A 17,105-nucleotide genomic window follows, 5' to 3' on the forward strand; every position below is an offset into this window, starting at 1 on the left:
AATGAAATACAGAATAGAAAAACAGTAAGAGAAAATAGGTTGGTTCTTCAAAAAGATTAACAAAATTGATAAACCTTTAGCTAGACTGGCCATAAAAAGAGGTAGAAAGAGAGAAGGCTTAAATGGCTAAAGTCAGGAATGAAACCTGGCACTTTACTATCAAACTTACAGAAATAAAAAGGATTATAAGGGAATGCTATGAGCAATTATATGCCAACAAATTCAGTAACCTAGATGAAATGGACAATTTCCTAGAAAAATACAAACTACCAATATTTGAGAAGAAATACAGAATCTCAGTAGACTTATAACAAGGAAGTAAAATTTTTTAAAACTTTCCCACAACCATATTAGGGCTTCATAGGTGAATTCTACTAAATGTTTAAAGATTAAACATCAGTACCTCTCAAACTTTTCCTAAAAATAGAAGAAGAGAGAACACTTCCTAACCTCTCCTTTGAGGCCAGAAATACCCTTATGCCAGAGCCAGAGACTTGATGAGAAAAGAAAACTACAGACCCATTTTCCTTATCAATATAGATGCAAAAAGTCCTTAAAAAAAAAAATCCAGCAGTACATAACAATAATAATAAACATGACTGAATGGGATTTATCCCAGAAATGCAGGGCTGGCCCAATGAAAACTAATCAATCAGTGTAATATGCCACATTTATAGAATAATGAATGAAAATCCCATAATCATCTCAGTAGACACAGAAAAAAACATTTAACAAAACCTAACACCCTTTCATGATTAAAACACTCAACAAACTTGGAAGAGACGGGGATTTTGACAACCTGATAAAGAATACCTAAAACCCTACAGCTAACATACTTAATGGCAAAAGACCGAAAGGTGTCCCCACTAAGATTAGGAAAAGATAAGGATGTCCACTCTCATCACTTCCATTCAACATTGTACTGGAGGCACTACCCAGAGAAATTAGTCAAGAAAAAGAAAAAGCATCCAGGTTGAAGAAGAAGTAAAACTGTATTTATAGATAACATGATATTGTATATAGAATACCCTAGAAGATCCACACACACAATTGATAAACAAGTTCAACAAGGTTATAGGATACAAAATCACACAAAAATCGGTTCTATTCTGTTCACTGGTAATCCAAAGTGAACAATCCAAAAATGAAATTAAGAAAACAATTCTAGTTAAAATGGCATCAAAAAGAATAAAATACTTAGGAATAAATTTAACAAAAGAAGTGGGAAACTTTACACTGAAAACTATAAAACATCACTGAAAGAAGTTAAAGACCTAAATAACTGGAAAGACATCCCATATTCATGGAATGGAAGACATAATACTGTTAAGATAGCATTACTCCCCAAATTGATGTGTAGATTGAGTGCAATCCCTGTCAAAATGCCGGTGAGTTTTTTGAAGAAATGGATGAGCTGATCACAAAATTCATATGGAAATGCAATGGACTAGAATAGCTAAAACAATCTAGGGGGAGAGGAGAACAAATTGGAGAATTTATACTTCCTGATTCAAAATTCCACAGTTAGAATACTCAAGGTAGTGTGATAACAGGCTTAAGGATAAACATGGGATAGAATTGAGAGCCCAGAAATAATCCTGTATGGCCACGGTCAGTTGTTTTCCAGAAGATACCAAGACCATTCAGTGGTGAAAGAATCGTCTTTTTAACAAATGATGCTGGACAGCTGGATGTCCACATGGAAAAGAATGAATTTGAACCCCTTCAATACATCTTATACAAGAATTAACTCAAGAGATGAAAGACCTAAATATAAGAGCTGAAACTATGAAACTCCTAACAGGAAACATACGTATAAATTTTTGTGACCGTAGATTTATGTAACAATTTCTTAGATACGACACCAAGAGCATAAGCAAGAAGAAAAAAAGTTGAACTTCATCAAAATTTGAAATGTTTGTGGTCAGAGGACACCATCCAGAAAGTGGAAACACTGCAACAATACCAGTGTTCAGGCCAATAGGCAGGTGAAGCCCTGGCAAGCCACAGCTCTGAGAAGGGGGCCTTTGTGCCCAGTGCGGGAGGAGGGACAGATGCTGCTTGCCCTGTAAGGACTGTAGCTGGGAAAGGGAGTGGCAGCAACGCCACACTGGGGACGGGGGGAAGGACAGCGGGAAAGAAGTGTCCAGCTGAGTAATAGGCGGGAAGAGGAGGGCAGGTGTTCCGTGGGGTCTGGCCTGGGGTGCTCAATAATGCTGAGGAGTGAAGTGGGCTTGCTTAAGATGGGAACAGACTCTCTTGGCTGGGGGAAAATAAACAGCCCATCATTACAAAATTCCATTTATAAAAGTCTGTGCCTTCTATGAGTTCTTATGACTGTATTTAATCATAAAATTCAATGGAGACACAAGAGATGGAGACACTGTTTACTTATCTGCCTGGCTGGCATATGCACATCGTTAGAGTGGTACTGAAAAGTGTCGTTACGAATGCGGATGGTCATCCATCCCTCCAAACACATGAACTCACAAGAGTCCTCACATGGACTACACTTAGATGTGGCTCTTCTGATGTTTTTTAGAAATGCCAGCAAACTTGTCCAGTGCTGGAAGGAAACAGCATTTGATGCCAGCCCCCACCTGGCAGCTCAGTAGAGGATGGGGATTAATCACACAGCTAGACACTTCTGCATGAACCAGGCAAACCAAGAGGCAGCTGACGTCTCTGCCCTAGAGGAGGGTGACTCGTCAAGAAGGGGGTGAGAAGATTGAGGACTGGGAAAGGGGGACAAAAGGAGAGAAGAGTCTGTTGTAAAAGTCTTGTTTTCAAACGTCTTGAGCTTTTCTTCTCTGCCTCGTTTCTCCTACCACTCTATCCCCACAGAATTATCTTTTTAAAAATAAGTGTCTCAACCTCTCTGACTTCCCTGGGATCACTCTGCCCGTAGGGTAATATTAAACATCTTGGCATGACATTCTAGATTCTCACCCATATTTTTATTAGCCTCACTTGGGGTCAGTCATCAGTCTTCAGAATTCCCTCAAACTTCATACCTATGGACGTGTTCTTGCCCCTACTCGAACCACCTCCTCCCCTTTTTCACCTCATCAGAATGCCTAAGCATCTGCCAAGCCCCAGCTCAAATATCACCTCCTCTCTGAAGCTGTCACTGTTAGCTTCCCAGGCAGAATTCAGCATAACACCGGTTACAAGCTTTATTATAGTTTTTATCATACTGAATCAAATTTAGTTGATGAGTTTATCTCCTGCTAGATCATGAAGTCACCCAGCACAGGGATTTATTCCAGCACCTATTGGAGATCATGACCCAAGCAGAAGCTCAGTAAATCCTCTTTGAAGTAAATTAAAATATGGGTTTTTCTGGCAGGGCTAGTCCTGCAGAAAATGGAATATTTTTCTCTTTTCTTCTATTGAGGCCCTTCCTCCGTAGCTGAAAAAGACCGCTGTCCTGTAACAGCAATTAAGTACAGAAGCCATCAGAGAGAATCTCATTTGTTTCCTTTTTTTCTATGGAAAAGTTTTTATTGAAATAAATTAATGTAACATAAAATTCATCCTTTTAACGTACACAACTCAGTTCCAGAACAATCCCAACACTCCACAAAGAAACAGCACCTGTTAACAGTCACTCCCCATTCCTCTCTGCCCTCCAATCCCTGGCAGCCACTAACTGATCTACTTTTGTCTCTCTGGGTTTCCCTGTTGTGGACATTTCCTATAAACTGAACCAAACAGTATCAGGCTTTCTGTGTTAATATTTCATTTAACATAGTGTTTTCAAGGTACTTCCATGTTGTAGCATTTTTCAGTACTTGATTCATATTTATGGCTGAATGATACTCCATTGTATAGATACACCACATTTTGTTTATTTATTCATGAGCTGATGAACATTGGGGCTGTTTCCACTTTTTGGCTATGAACATTTGTGTGCAAGTATGTAGGTGGACGTGTTTTCAGTTCTCTTGGTTACATACCTAGGAGTGGAATTGCTGGGTCATGTGAAAATTCTATTTAACATTTTGATGAACTTCCAAACCGTTAACAGCACTGCACCATGTTACATTCCCACCAACAACTTAGGAGGGTTGAAATTTCTACACATCCTCGCTAACACTTGTTATTTTGTTTTTTTTATTATTATTATAGTTATCTTAATGGATGTGAACTAGTCTTTCAGTGTAGTTTTGATTTTCATTTCTCTTAGGATTAATGATATTGAGCATATTTTCATGTGTTTATTGGCTATTTGAATATCTTCTTTGGAGAAATGTCTATTCAAATTGTTTATTTTTAAATCAGGCTGTCTTTTTATTATTGACTTTAAAGAATTCTTTATATATTCTGGGTACTAGACTCTAAATATTTTCTCCTTGTGTGGCTTGTCTTTTCATTGTCTTAATGGTGTCCTTTGACATGCACAAGTTTTAGTTCTTATTTTTGGACTTTGAAACCTTTGTGGTTTGATCAGAGGGTGGGAAGTTTAGACCTCCGCCTTTATCCCACCCCACCCCCACCCACCCTCCACCTTAATCCCCACCCACCCTACCCCCATGAAAGTCCTTAGAGTTCCACAGATTATAATTTGAAAACCATTGATTATGACCCAATCAGTGATTCTGTAAACCTGTATTAATCCCAGAGCTGTGTGCTGGGGCTAAAGAATGAATAAGATGCAGCAGCCACCACTGAAGAGTTTCTCCTCTAGTCAGGGAGGCAGACCAGTAAACAGTCACATATGAATAGATCACTTAAAACTAAATTGCAGGTAGTATAAGTGGTGTGAGACTTGATGGCCTGAGTTCTCAGAGGAGCACAGTGACTGTCACTTTAACCACTCACATAAAGGGGTATTTACGATTAGGTATCTAATGATGTTTACAGCTATATAAATTCTGTAATAAAAGTGTGGATGGGGTGCTAGGCAGACACTGAGGAGAGAGCTGATGATGGAGATGATGACATAGCAGAGGGCTCCACAGAGAAGGGAGGCCGAAGGGCCAGAGGCACCAGCGCCCAAGGGCCTGAAACCCCTGCAGGAGTTCAGTATGGCTGCCGTGCTTGGCAGGTTATTAAGAGATGCAGCAGGGGCCACATTTCAAAGGGTCTTTTACACACATTTGTAGAAATGGTAGGCAGCTGGAGCTAAAAGAATTTTAAGCAGGAGATCAACAGAACCAGATTTGTGTTTTAGGAAAATCACTGACAAGGCTGTAGAAGACGAACTGGAAGGACAGTTAGGAAGCTATAGTTGTGACCAGAAATTATGAGACCTTTAATTAGGACAGCTTTGGCATGTTTGAAGGGCATTTAGGAAATAGCATAAACTGAAGTTGATGAGTAATTGGATTTGAGGATGCTGGGAAGGTAGGGAGGGCCAGGGATGAAGCACCCTGCTCGGGCAGGTAGTCCCTCAGTAAAAAAAAGTATGTTCGTCGGAAGACAATTAGCATTCTGTTCATATGACAGCACCAAGCACATCATTCAAAAACCATAAGAATTCCTGTTCTAGACCCAATTATAAGAAGCTCATCAACTAGACCCTGTAAACTCCTGGGCTTTTCACTTCTGTCTCCCTAGGACTGCACATAATAGTAGTCATCCCTAGTAATCACTACCAGTCACTCGTAAATATTTGTTGAATGAAATTCATGCATAATTATAAGGACTTATTACTTGTTTTTCAAGACCTCAAAAGCAAATCCAAAAAGCAAGAGAAGGTATATGATGAGGAGGTACTCACTTATATATGCATGGTCCTTTATCAAAATTCAGAAGTGTAGCCTAAACCTTTATGGTTTATAAAATGTTTCCCCAATGTTTTCCCATAGAAACATCTTGCTTTCCCATAACACCCCATTTTACAGATGAGGAAACTGAGTGACAAAGGGGAGAGTTCTTTCTACTATACTTTAATTGACCTTAATAGAAGTAAAAAGTGACAGCTGAACATTTTGGCATCAAAGAAAGAGATTATTTTAAAAGCTATAAAAGAAGACAACTTAGAAAGCATTGCAAACATGCCCCATGGGCATAAGTATATTGCAACACTGTTTAGTTTCACTGTGTGTAAGAATGACTCCAGGTCTTTAAGAAAGAATTGAATTCTATTCTGCATATTCTGTTTAAGTTGAAGGGAGGACTTGACTCCTTTTAGAAAGATTTATATATATACAAGTTATATATAAAGGTTTGTCTCTTAAACCTCTCTTATCTTAAAAAATTCATTCATGCCAAATCACTCATTCCTGGACAGGTTAACTGAGGGCTGATTAACAGAGAAGCTACTGGGTTATGAACATAACAGGTTCTCTGAGGGTGGGGAGAGGGGGCCAGAGAATGCTTGCCTAATAATACCTGTCTGGAATTCAAAAAGTGGTATTAGCCAACTCCAGAGGGAATACTATCTATTCATTTTTTGACTGGGAGGCTTTGCTATAATTCTGGATTCTGAAGGTAGCAAAAAGTAAAAGGAACATCCCCCATCTCACCTGCTCCCAGCATCTTAGAGATGGTCTGTTCTTTCACAACACACAACTGCAGGTAATTTGAAGTGAAACAGGACTGACTGGCCTGAGCTCTCCAGTGACCTGCACAGGCCCAGAGTTTCTGACCATAGTGACTAACGCTCACCACTCACGTAAATGGTATTGATGATGAGGGATTTCATCATGTTTGTAACTTGTATGAGTTAATGACTGAGGCATTAGAAACTTGGTAAGTTAATACAAGTAGATACACAATAGTCCTGTCCTCCAGCGATATTGTTAACTAGACCTGTTAACTAGATATTGTTGGGAATATATAATTGAAAGCCTGAAAACTGATATTCCTCTTTTATGTAAGGCAACCTTTAGAAATCTGATACCTCCTTTGAAAAGTCCACTATGTTTAAATTAATGCAGTTTGGCTGGTTTGAAGATTGAAAATAGGTTAGCATTAAGGCCACGATTCCTTTAGTAATTACTTTTTCTATTGGTAATAACTGTTTCTTTAGAAATGACATTAACATTCTACCAAAACATAGCAGTAATCCAAAAGTTAATGTTCTGTTCATTTATAATTATATTTAATTCATATTTATGAGTTGTTGAGAGGAAGGAGAAACAAAGATGTTGAATTTAAAAAATGAAACAGAAGAGTTTAAAAGCAAAATTTTTCCCGATAGTCTTAAGGATGTACAGTTACTTCAAGTGGGAAAAATTATTTTTTTAAATACATAGGTATATAAAATCAGATTTTATTAGCTTCTGCTGAAAAAATATACATTTTTATTATTTCCTAGTGGCTGAATTCATTGAATAGACTTTCTTCATTTCTTCTTTTTTACTAACCAGAATACGAGCATAACCATCCTGTGATTTTGATTTCAATAAGTATATTTAGATTTGGGAGGTTTTAACTGGAGAAAATTGTGCATATTTCGGCAGCCATTGAACAGGTAGCTTTGTGTTGTTTCTTTGAGTTGTCCGTGAAGCCTGATGCATTATTAATGAATTAATTTCTTGGTTGTGGAAGCGTGTGAATAGTGTTCTCTGAATGGGCAGTTGCCTGGTGGGGCCAGTTTTGGCTGCTGTCATTTAACATGTGTTGCTCTATTGTGAAGTCTTATCCAGCCGCAGGACAACGCTCATTTAATCCACCATGATGGGCCCTACACACCCTGAACCCAACTTGGTTGCCAAGGTCAGTTACCCAGCAGCTCGGGCTGGGACACTGCTCTGCCTCACTGCCGAGTTGCTGTAATCATTTTGCCTGCCGTTAATTTTCCCTAAACCAGGGAAAACTCATATGTGAGCCGGGCAAATGTTCTCAAAAGAGATTCCAAACTGGTCGGCTGGGGTGTTGCCTCCATTCCAGAATGAAGGCAGCATTCCAGGGAGTTCAAGTTATTTCCTTTCTCCTGGAAATGGAAGCGTCTGGGCCCGCGAGATCCCTGATGTTCTGAGGTCCAGAGTAGCAGATGGCATTATGATTTTCCAAATCCTGATGAACATTCTAACTGAACTTGTTCATTTCACAGTATGTAGTTCTGTTTTTTTCATTTCCTCCCCCTTCCTCCCTCCCTGTCTCCCTCTCTTTGTTCCTCTCATATTGACTAATTTTAAACTGATGTGTATCTCCTTTAGCCAGTTTTAAATTTCCTTCTCTCTGTTTTATTGTATGGGACCAGGTATAACACAGTTCCACATACAGTCCTCAGCCCTTGAGTCACAGCTCATGTAGCCTGTGCATTTGTTTATAAAAATGTGTAAGCAGATAACCAGCAACACCCCTGCTCCATGCAGCCGCTGCAAGTTCTCTTTCTTCCCTGATCTGTAGCTTGCAGTGCAGGTGGCAAATGACAGTAATTATTTTCACTAACAGTCGAGTGAACATTCAGGAGGGTGTACAGCGTGGCTGTGTGGACTTTGGATTTCAGTGACTTCTCAGAGTCTGACTTGATAGTGTTACGGCTTGTTGATTTTTCAGGACATGGACCTGCCAGGTTCTTGCCCTTGAACAGTGTGTAGATGTAGTTAAGATGTTTCAGGGTTAACTCCTTACCTATGAAAAGAGGAATAATTCCTTTCAATTAGGAACCTCTTAGGGGTTCTTTTTCTCTCCTGGATTTTCCTCTTTTGTTTTTGTTTAATATACTTTATGATCTACCATTCATCTGAGATTGCTTTTAATCTGCACACAGAACTGGGTGAAATGCCAGTCAATATATTAACATTGTAATTTAGGGCCTGGAGCAAACATGTGTAGTTGGACTTTTCCTGAGGAAAAAAAAAATTGCCCTTACCAGTGTATGAAATTCAAGCACTATATAGGGACAAGGTAAAACCACAGGTAGGAATTGCTGAATAATTACCTTTAGACCAGCCTGAGCAGGAGGCTTCCCACGAGGGTGAGCTCATTTAATGGTTCCTAAAATTCAATCTTGTGGATGTCAATGGTCATGCTTGATTATTTGCTGCACTGTTTTATGAAAAAGCAATAGAAATGCATTGGGAGGCTACAGAGAGAGGACAATAAAGGGTTTTACTTTTGTAAATGAAATCCCTTTGGAACGGGACAAGCATGTTTTTTGCTGTTCTGCCTATGCCATTGAAAAAAGAGGTATATTTGGATACCAGTGGGTATGTGTGTGTGTGTGCTGTTCATATTATTTAGGCTTCTCTAAATAATACTGTGCACTATAGCTTATGACCAACAAGAGACCTCAAAGAAAAAAAGAAAAAGGTGTTTGTTGGCTTTGGAAAGGAAGCAATTGCAAATACACTTTAAAAGATTAATCCATTTTCCAGTTCTCTACCTACTACTTTCAAGGAATTTTACAAAACAACAAGATCTTAGCCATCTGTTTAGAAAATCTTTTAAGTAAATGTAAATCTTTTAAATGACAAAAACAATTGACAGACTAAATGAAGGGTTAGTTTTGATATCAATGACAAGGTTTTTTCCTCTTTTATCCCAACACTGAAACACATTTAGAAGATAAAGGAAATGGGAAAAATCCTTACAATGTGCAATTTCAGTTACTTGGAAACTGACCGCTTTAGACCTGTTTGTTATTATTTTGTGTTTTTTATAAGCCTTCTGTTTGTAATGTTCATCTGGCTATCAGCTGGCTTTTCCTTGATTTAAGGGTTTATGGGTTAAGGTGGGTGTTTCAGTAGCGAAAATTCAGGCCTTTGCCCCTGGTTTCAAATTCACCTGAGACAAGTTAAATGAGCTGCTACTGTCAGCCTGGACCCAGTGAACAACAGACCTTCACACCAGAATGCCCGCACATGTAATTTGTCACATCTGGCAACCCAGAGTGTGGTTGACCCAGTGTGGAAATTGAATCACCTTTCACTTTCCCTGACGTGGAGTGGGATAAGTAAAAGGAGGGCTTTCTTTTCCGATGTCCATCTGCAGGCCTTCCTAAGTTCAAAGCCTCATTTCTACCCCAGTGCTGTCCCTCACAACACCCCAAGGATTAGGTCAGTTCTGCCTGCATTATAAAATCAAAAATACAAATAATTGTATTGTAGATACAAATACAAATACTGATTGTGTCCTCACAGAGTGGCCACGCTTTTAAATAAAAATTTTTTTTTTACCAAACATTGACTGAATTTGTACGAATCTAATATGCAATTACAGTCCACTCATACCTTAAACTGAGCTGTCTCATTCTCTGACTGACCAGGAGCCCCTGTCCATCAGTTTCCTGCCCTTCTGTCTCTGAAAACATATGACTGCCTTTTTTTCCTTGGCTACAGTCTGTGATAGCAGAAACTTAGAGATGTGAACCCTGAGTACCTTCCAAATATTAGAACTGAGCTAATTTCCCAGAATCTGTCATTGATTACACTGTGAACAGGTAGATTTTTGGTTTGTAGACAGCTTCTGTGGAGATCTCTAAAGGTAGGGGTCCAGTTTTTTTTTTTTACTTTGTTATTTGGCTTTTTGTGGGGTTTTTTTGTACCAGACAAACTGGGTTTCCTCCCCAGTTGAGAGCAGATTTGTCCTGTGGGTTCTACCAGTTGCCTCACAAAGACCCTATTTTAAGGCAGTGAGCAGTGGAGGATCAAAAGCCAGTTTGCAGCCTACCCAGGCAAATTACTGTTGTGCCTGATGTGAATCCACTGGAACCCCAAACAACCCTTGATCCCAGCACTGCAGATAGAAGTGGAGCAGTCTAAGAGCTGTGGCAGTTAGTGTGAACCCCACCGTGTAGGCCAGGCCAGAGGAGCAGTAGGCTTGAATTAGAAGATGTGTATTTTTAAATGTTAGAGAATAACTCTCAATACTGGTCAGACCCCAGGTGAATCTCTGATGTTAACCATCTTTTGGCTTGATGGCTTGACACTGTGAAGTCTAGAAATAGGCTGTTAAAAAATTGTTGAAAGGCTTGTCATATTTTAACTTGCCAGGCTTAATCTAACCACATTACAACTGACCTTAGAATTCACCGGTATGGCCAGCACCTTGACATTTTTGAGAAGTCGTCCTTCTGTCCTCCTTGTTTTACTGCCATTAAGTAAAAACTCTTGGTTTGAAGGAATGTCTGCTTCGCACAAAGAGAAGGAAAGAGGACACAGATTAAGATGTTCAAGGTCCCTCCCCCACCAAGTGCTCCCTGCAAGTGAGGAGGAAGCAGGTCGGGGAGCAAAGAAGGCCCATCGCGGCCCTCAGGGCTCCCACACTCTGTCCCGCGCACTCTCCTTTATGAGTTCGTGTGCCAGCCACACTCGGTGCCCCACAGTGCAGCCTGGTGCCCAGCCTCAGCACTCTTACTTGGCCATTTCCTCCATCTTGCAGGGCTGTTTGTGAGGGTGCACATCTTATCCTCCTGAACATTACACAGTTTCTTTGAGGATAATGAATTAAATGTCAGTTGTCCCACAGTGCCAGGCTCAGTGCCTTTGACATGGCAGGTGGTCAAGAAAATTGTTGAATGGATGAGCCAATTAATAAGTAATGATGATTGTATCATCTTATATAGCATTTTATGTCTATGCCCTGTCAATGTCTGAATTAACCATGTCCTTGTCAAGTTCCATTGTCATCTGTAATTATGAGTTAAAGGTCAAATTGAATCCTCAGTTTTACTTTTTGAAGCAAAAGTCCCTTCAGTTTTTTCCAGTTGAGTAGTTATGCCAGTTTTTCCTTTATATAAAGCAAAAAATCTGGACCTCATGAGAGTTTTTAAAAAAAGATTCTCAAATCTTTTCCTTTTTAAACTTTCTATTTTAACACCTATTTTAATTTAATCTAATCTATTTTAGATTCACAGGCAGTTGTAAGAAATAATACAGAGCCCCTGTATACCTTTCACCCAGTTTCCCCTAATAGTAACAGCTTGTATTACAGTAACACAACCAAGAAATTGACATTGATACAATCCACTGAATTTATTCAGATTCTATCAGTTTTACATGTACTCCTGTGTGTGTGTGTGTGTGTAAATGTTAATGACATGATTCCTTTCAAAGTCAAGAAACATCATAGTGGTAAAAATCTGTCTTTAGAAATAATGATCTCTCTTTTAAGTAAGTTATTTCAGAAGCATTGCTTTGTTTATGTTTTCTGTGCTTGGTGGATCCAACTTACCTGCCTGCTCTCAGGGTCACAAAATGTACTTCCTGGCACACTTACTTTGCAAGTTAACTAGCAGCAGGCTGTGGCTGGAATTGGACCTCCTTCTCCCTCCTCCTTCCACCATCTCTTTGGGTGTGCAGGTACACACACACACACACACACACACACACACAGTCACACGCCCTCAGATTTTCTGCTGCTTGCCTTTTTTTATGCCTGAGTACCTTGCTGACAAGTGCTAATAACAAAATACCCAGAGAGAGTCCAGTTGAAGTTAGCATACATTATACATTCTGAACTTGTCCTTTTGCTCATAGATTGTGCATAATTAATAATTAAACAGTTTCACTTGTAATGGGTTGACCTTCGTGAACTGTTCATTATTCACAAGGCAAAGGCATCAGTCAAACTTTTTTCCCATTGTCCTTCGCTCTTCTCCCGCATACCGCATGCTGGTGTTCCAGTTGTTTAGCAAAAGGGGCTGACCAGGTAGTTACTGAAACCTCTGAGACTGGGAGACTGTCCTTCCTGATGACCGGAATTGCTTGCTGAAATGGTCGATGACAGCTGTTTGTATCTAACAGTTGCCTGCACAGTAGCAGCAGCCAGTTTGTGTCCCTTTAGCAGGACTCTAAAGTTGATCTGGGACTAGAATCTCAGGTTAAGGCTTTGGTTGAGGTTGTGTCCACTGTTTTGTTCTGTTCCTCCATGCTTATAGTTCAACAGAAAAGCAGCCTCAAAAAAGCCCTTAAGGTGAAGTATGGCCCTGAGGGTTTTAAAGAGAGAGACTTCTACTAACAATTTGGAGCTGATTTCAGCCAGTCCTGAGAGTTACTAGTGTAACTGTTTCTCCAATTCACGTTTATACTTTTGAAATGTATTTCTTCATCTTCCCTGCACCTGTATTTCACAGAGAACATCTTTGGTAAGGAGCAGCAACTGCTTTTCTAGATCCGTGGAACCCGTTGGCATGGGCCTCGGGCTCCCTCTGACCCGCGGCGACTGGCCGCTTCCCCTGCCTGAGCGCTGCAGTGACGCAGGGGTACCTGTGCTGTGAGCCTCCGCCCTCCTTCACGCTGGTTTGCGTTAGATCCCCACATGGGCGGGTGCCTGGAGGCGTTTCCCATCCTGATCTAAACCAACTTCTAATTTTACTTGCTTACACAGGAGAAAAGTATCCTTTGAGATCCTCCAGTGTGGCGGACACTGTCAAGTCTGTGCATTTGCTTTCCTTTGGAGCTTTCATAGCCTGTGTGCTTTTGTGGAGTTGGGGGCTGTCCAGGGGCTCCTTTGCCCTGTGATTGTGTGTGGTGCTCTGACCACCCCACCCCTAGTCACTCTTCTGTATCTCAGAAAATTCTCCCCTGAGGCATGCGAGAGACATGGATTTTCCAGTGAAAATAAAAATCTGGCATTATGCATGCGAGATTAGAATATCCCCCTGCATCTTTGATGAGTGGTTCTTTCCAGGCACCACTGAGATGAGAACCCACTCTCTGTGGTTCTGCAAAGTCGACTTGGGCCGGCATTTTCACAAGTGAAATAAATTATTCATGAGTACCACCCAGTGTTCCTTAGTTTTATGTTATGAGGAACTTCACAGGCTATAATATCAGGTCTTAAATAAAATTAACTGCCCATGCGAAGATGTCACATTTTCTTGTTCTGTTTTTCATCCATGTTAAAATGACATCTTCATCAAGTTGCCTAGTCTTTAATTCATTAATTTACTCTTGGTATCATACTTTGAAATGAGGCCCACATTAGCCTCATGTTTTATACCAGGATCTTTGTAAAAAAACCACTCCAGAATTTTAACCATCTTGGTAAATATTCAGCCGCATTGAGACAGTAGGCTTTTATTTTCCTAAATATTGCATTTTAAAGCAGCTGCTACTCAGACACTTCAATACTACAGCCTCCAAAAAAATTTCAGAAACAAAAAGGCTTAGAGGACTACCTACCTGATCAGGGTCCGTAGTATTTGTACCTCAGACTTTGAACTATCTTTTTACTAATAGTTTTTGAGAGAGTAAAATGTCATTTCTTGAATTGGGCCTTGTAGAATCTTGCAGGCTTGGTGATATATGTGGCTTTCCTAAAACAGGCCAAGCTGAAATTGATATCATGTTTTATTTTTGCTCTTCAAACCAATGGGACTTCTGTGACCATTTTATGGTACCTTTATCGAGGACTTATGTTATTGTGTGCCTTGTTTCTTCTGAGCGGGCTAATTCATTGCCCCCCCTCTTCTCATGGCCTCTCTATGTAATGCCTGCATGTAATCCTTTGAACTTGGCAAGATTTTATTTCACTCCCATTTTCCTTTCCTCTTGGAAGCCTTTCTCTACTACTCTTAAGAATTATAAGTTTATGATTTACTAAGCTTCCCCTCATCTGGATGAATAGAATAAATTCAAAGAAGATAGATATGCAAAAAACTAAGAAACATTTTGTTCACATTCCTTTTAACCTCTTCAGATTTTCTTTTTTTGTTTCTTTTTGTTTGTTTGTTTGTTTTGTCTGCTTTGACCCTCTCAGTTCCTTTGGCTTGAATTGTATTTTCCAGCAGTTTCCAATTGTTTGAATTGGAAACAAAGCCTTAATAAGAGTTCTAGTTAATTTTCTGCCTTGTAATTACCGATCTCATTTTTCTGATAATTGGCCACAGCAATTATATGTATATTTACTAATCACATAGGAGGCTGTGCACTTGTATCTATCTGCCACCATTGATAATGACACACATACTGCAGAGGTGCTTTTATCATCTTCTTTTTTCCACTACATCAAAGCTATTTCCTCTCGTTCTCAATAATGAATACATGCATGCATTTGACACAGTTGTGTGCTAGAGAAATTGTTTGGCTCCCACCAAATGCTGCGTGCTCTGAGTTTCTTGCCTGCAGCGCTGGAAGGTTGTATGTAATGATATATTGCTCATCCAAATGGCCAAAGCACTCCAAAGCACAGTGAGATTAAAATAAGTCATTCCTTTGTTAATTTAAATAGGTGCATGTATCATACTTTGCAGGGCACTATGTGTAGGGACGTCAGGGAGGAAAAAAGCTGCCGAAAGGTATTTTTAATAGCAAATGAGAATAGATGAGAATGGAGTCATTTGCAGCTGCCTACTTTATGTGGCTCTCTTGTTCCAACTGTAGGTCTAATGAGATGACTGTTAAAGTACTCTGCAGTGTAATTTCATTACATCCTGAGCCGTTACACTATAAACACAGTGGAGCTCTCTGTCATTCTTGGAAAAACTCCTAAATTCTTAAAGCCTTCCTTTGCAAACGATAATGGGGTCTGCTCCCTGTGTTACACAGTGGTTGCCCGTTTGTTGCCATGTGGTTTTCTGCTCTTTTGAGTGACTCCCACCTCCGCCCCAGTTCTGTTTAGTGGTCAGGGTGGGAGTTTTTCACTGTGTCCTCAATTCACTGGCTTTCTCATATGGTGAGTTTGCCTAGACTGGCAGATAGGCTGAAACCCCTTTTCCTGTAAACAGCTTCCCCTACAAAAGCCTTCCTATTAAAGTAAAAAAAATAATAATAATAATCTGACCCAGATGATTCAGTTAAGGGCACCCAGTTAAGAGCAGCTGACTATACAAATAAATGTAAATAAAAAGGAAAGTGTAAATAAATAGCAAATCCAGTAAAAGAAACAAAGGTCAACACAAGAATAATTTCACAGCTTTGTTAATTACAAGACCATTTGTGTGTTACTTAAATAATCATTAATTTCTCATTTACACTTTTGTACCTTCTTTCCTACCCTGTGGCTGTCATTGTCCTTTTTTCACCTCCCCTCCCTCTTTGCTCTCATGTTTCTCACCATTGTAAAATGTGTGTGGCTTTAAATTTGGCATTTTTACATGAACCAGTGGAAGAGAGTTTAGACAGTCTTTCTAATTGGATGAGGCCTTGTTATTGTCCTTCCCACGTGGCGGTGAATCCTTGCTAACAGTACGTTCATCCTATACTGCTTTTGAGGAGCGGGGAGAATATAAAGAAAGAAAAGGAATTGTTGTGACTTTTGGTGACTTGTCTTTCCTCTATCCCAGGATTCGCCTGTCCTTCCGGTTGGAGAGTTCTCCGAGCCATTTGTACATTTCATCACTCAGTGGTGAGCGGTTTGCAAACATGCCATGCCCTCAACGTAAATGATACATGCCATTAACTCGGTGGCTCCACAGACCTTGCGGCTCTCCCTGCTTCCTTTTGGAGACAGGAGGGACTTTGGGGCCTTGGGCAGATGGGGCAGCAAAGCTAAAGAAACTGTTTAAATTATGTAAACATTATTTACACAAAGGGTCATAAATGTACTTCAGCGGCTTTTTCCTGTTTTAATAAACTGAGAGGCTACTTCTTTGAGCACAGATACCGTTGTTATACAATTTTTAAGAAATACACAATTTTATAGCCCCTATTGAACTGACATATGAAGCTTATTTTTATTAATGTAACCTCAAGTTACCCATAAAACTGTCAGTCACCTAATGGAAGCAGCACACTTTATTAATTTATCAGATTTTCAGTAAATATCTTTGGTTATATTTTAAGCATAATACTGGTGTCCCATTTCAATGAATTTTGATGTTTGAAAGACTGTGAAAACATGGTTCCATTCGGTCCACTTGAACCATTAAGAACTAAGAGGAACCATAGGATTTAGGTCAAAGGGACCTTCAGAGTCGCTAGGCAACCCTTGTCATTCACACCTGAGGAAACAGGCATTTTTCTGCCATGGTTTCTTTTCCAGCCATGTGCCTTTTTCTTCCCATTAGAAAGGTTTTTCCTTTATTATCCCTTTCCCAGCAGCCATCTCTCCCCCATTCAGCAGCGTCCTGTGGCCTTGGAAAGCCCAGGGGCCCCACTGCCCTCCTGCTACCTGCTCCCTCACCCCAGTGTGGAAAGAGGGAGACAGGAGGAAATTGGGCATAGGAGCAGCCCCCCCAAAGCAGGAGACAGAACAGACTAGAAACTGTTCTGGACGTTTGGGAACTCCTTCATAACCACCTCCATTTCTCTCCCTCCTTCACC

General features: G+C 40.0%; 1 protein-coding gene across 14 annotated transcripts in view; it reads left to right on the forward strand.

Annotated features, from left to right (window-relative positions):
- MAP2K5 (mitogen-activated protein kinase kinase 5) overlaps positions 1-17,105 on the forward strand; it is a 257,633-nt gene that overhangs the window by 201,976 nt on the left and 38,552 nt on the right. For 9 of the 14 annotated variants that reach the window (XM_036932260.2, XM_036932263.2, XM_036932264.2 and 6 more), the window contains one exon: positions 16,127-16,188. The exons of the other annotated variants lie outside the window; for them this stretch is intronic. In XM_036932260.2, the coding sequence (XP_036788155.1) occupies positions 16,127-16,188 (62 nt within the window). The remainder of the gene's footprint in view (positions 1-16,126; positions 16,189-17,105) is intronic. 14 annotated transcript variants of the gene reach the window in all.

The sequence above is a fragment of the Manis pentadactyla genome, chromosome 11 (assembly GCF_030020395.1).
Source record: "Manis pentadactyla isolate mManPen7 chromosome 11, mManPen7.hap1, whole genome shotgun sequence".
Classification (NCBI taxonomy): Eukaryota; Metazoa; Chordata; class Mammalia; order Pholidota; family Manidae; genus Manis; species Manis pentadactyla.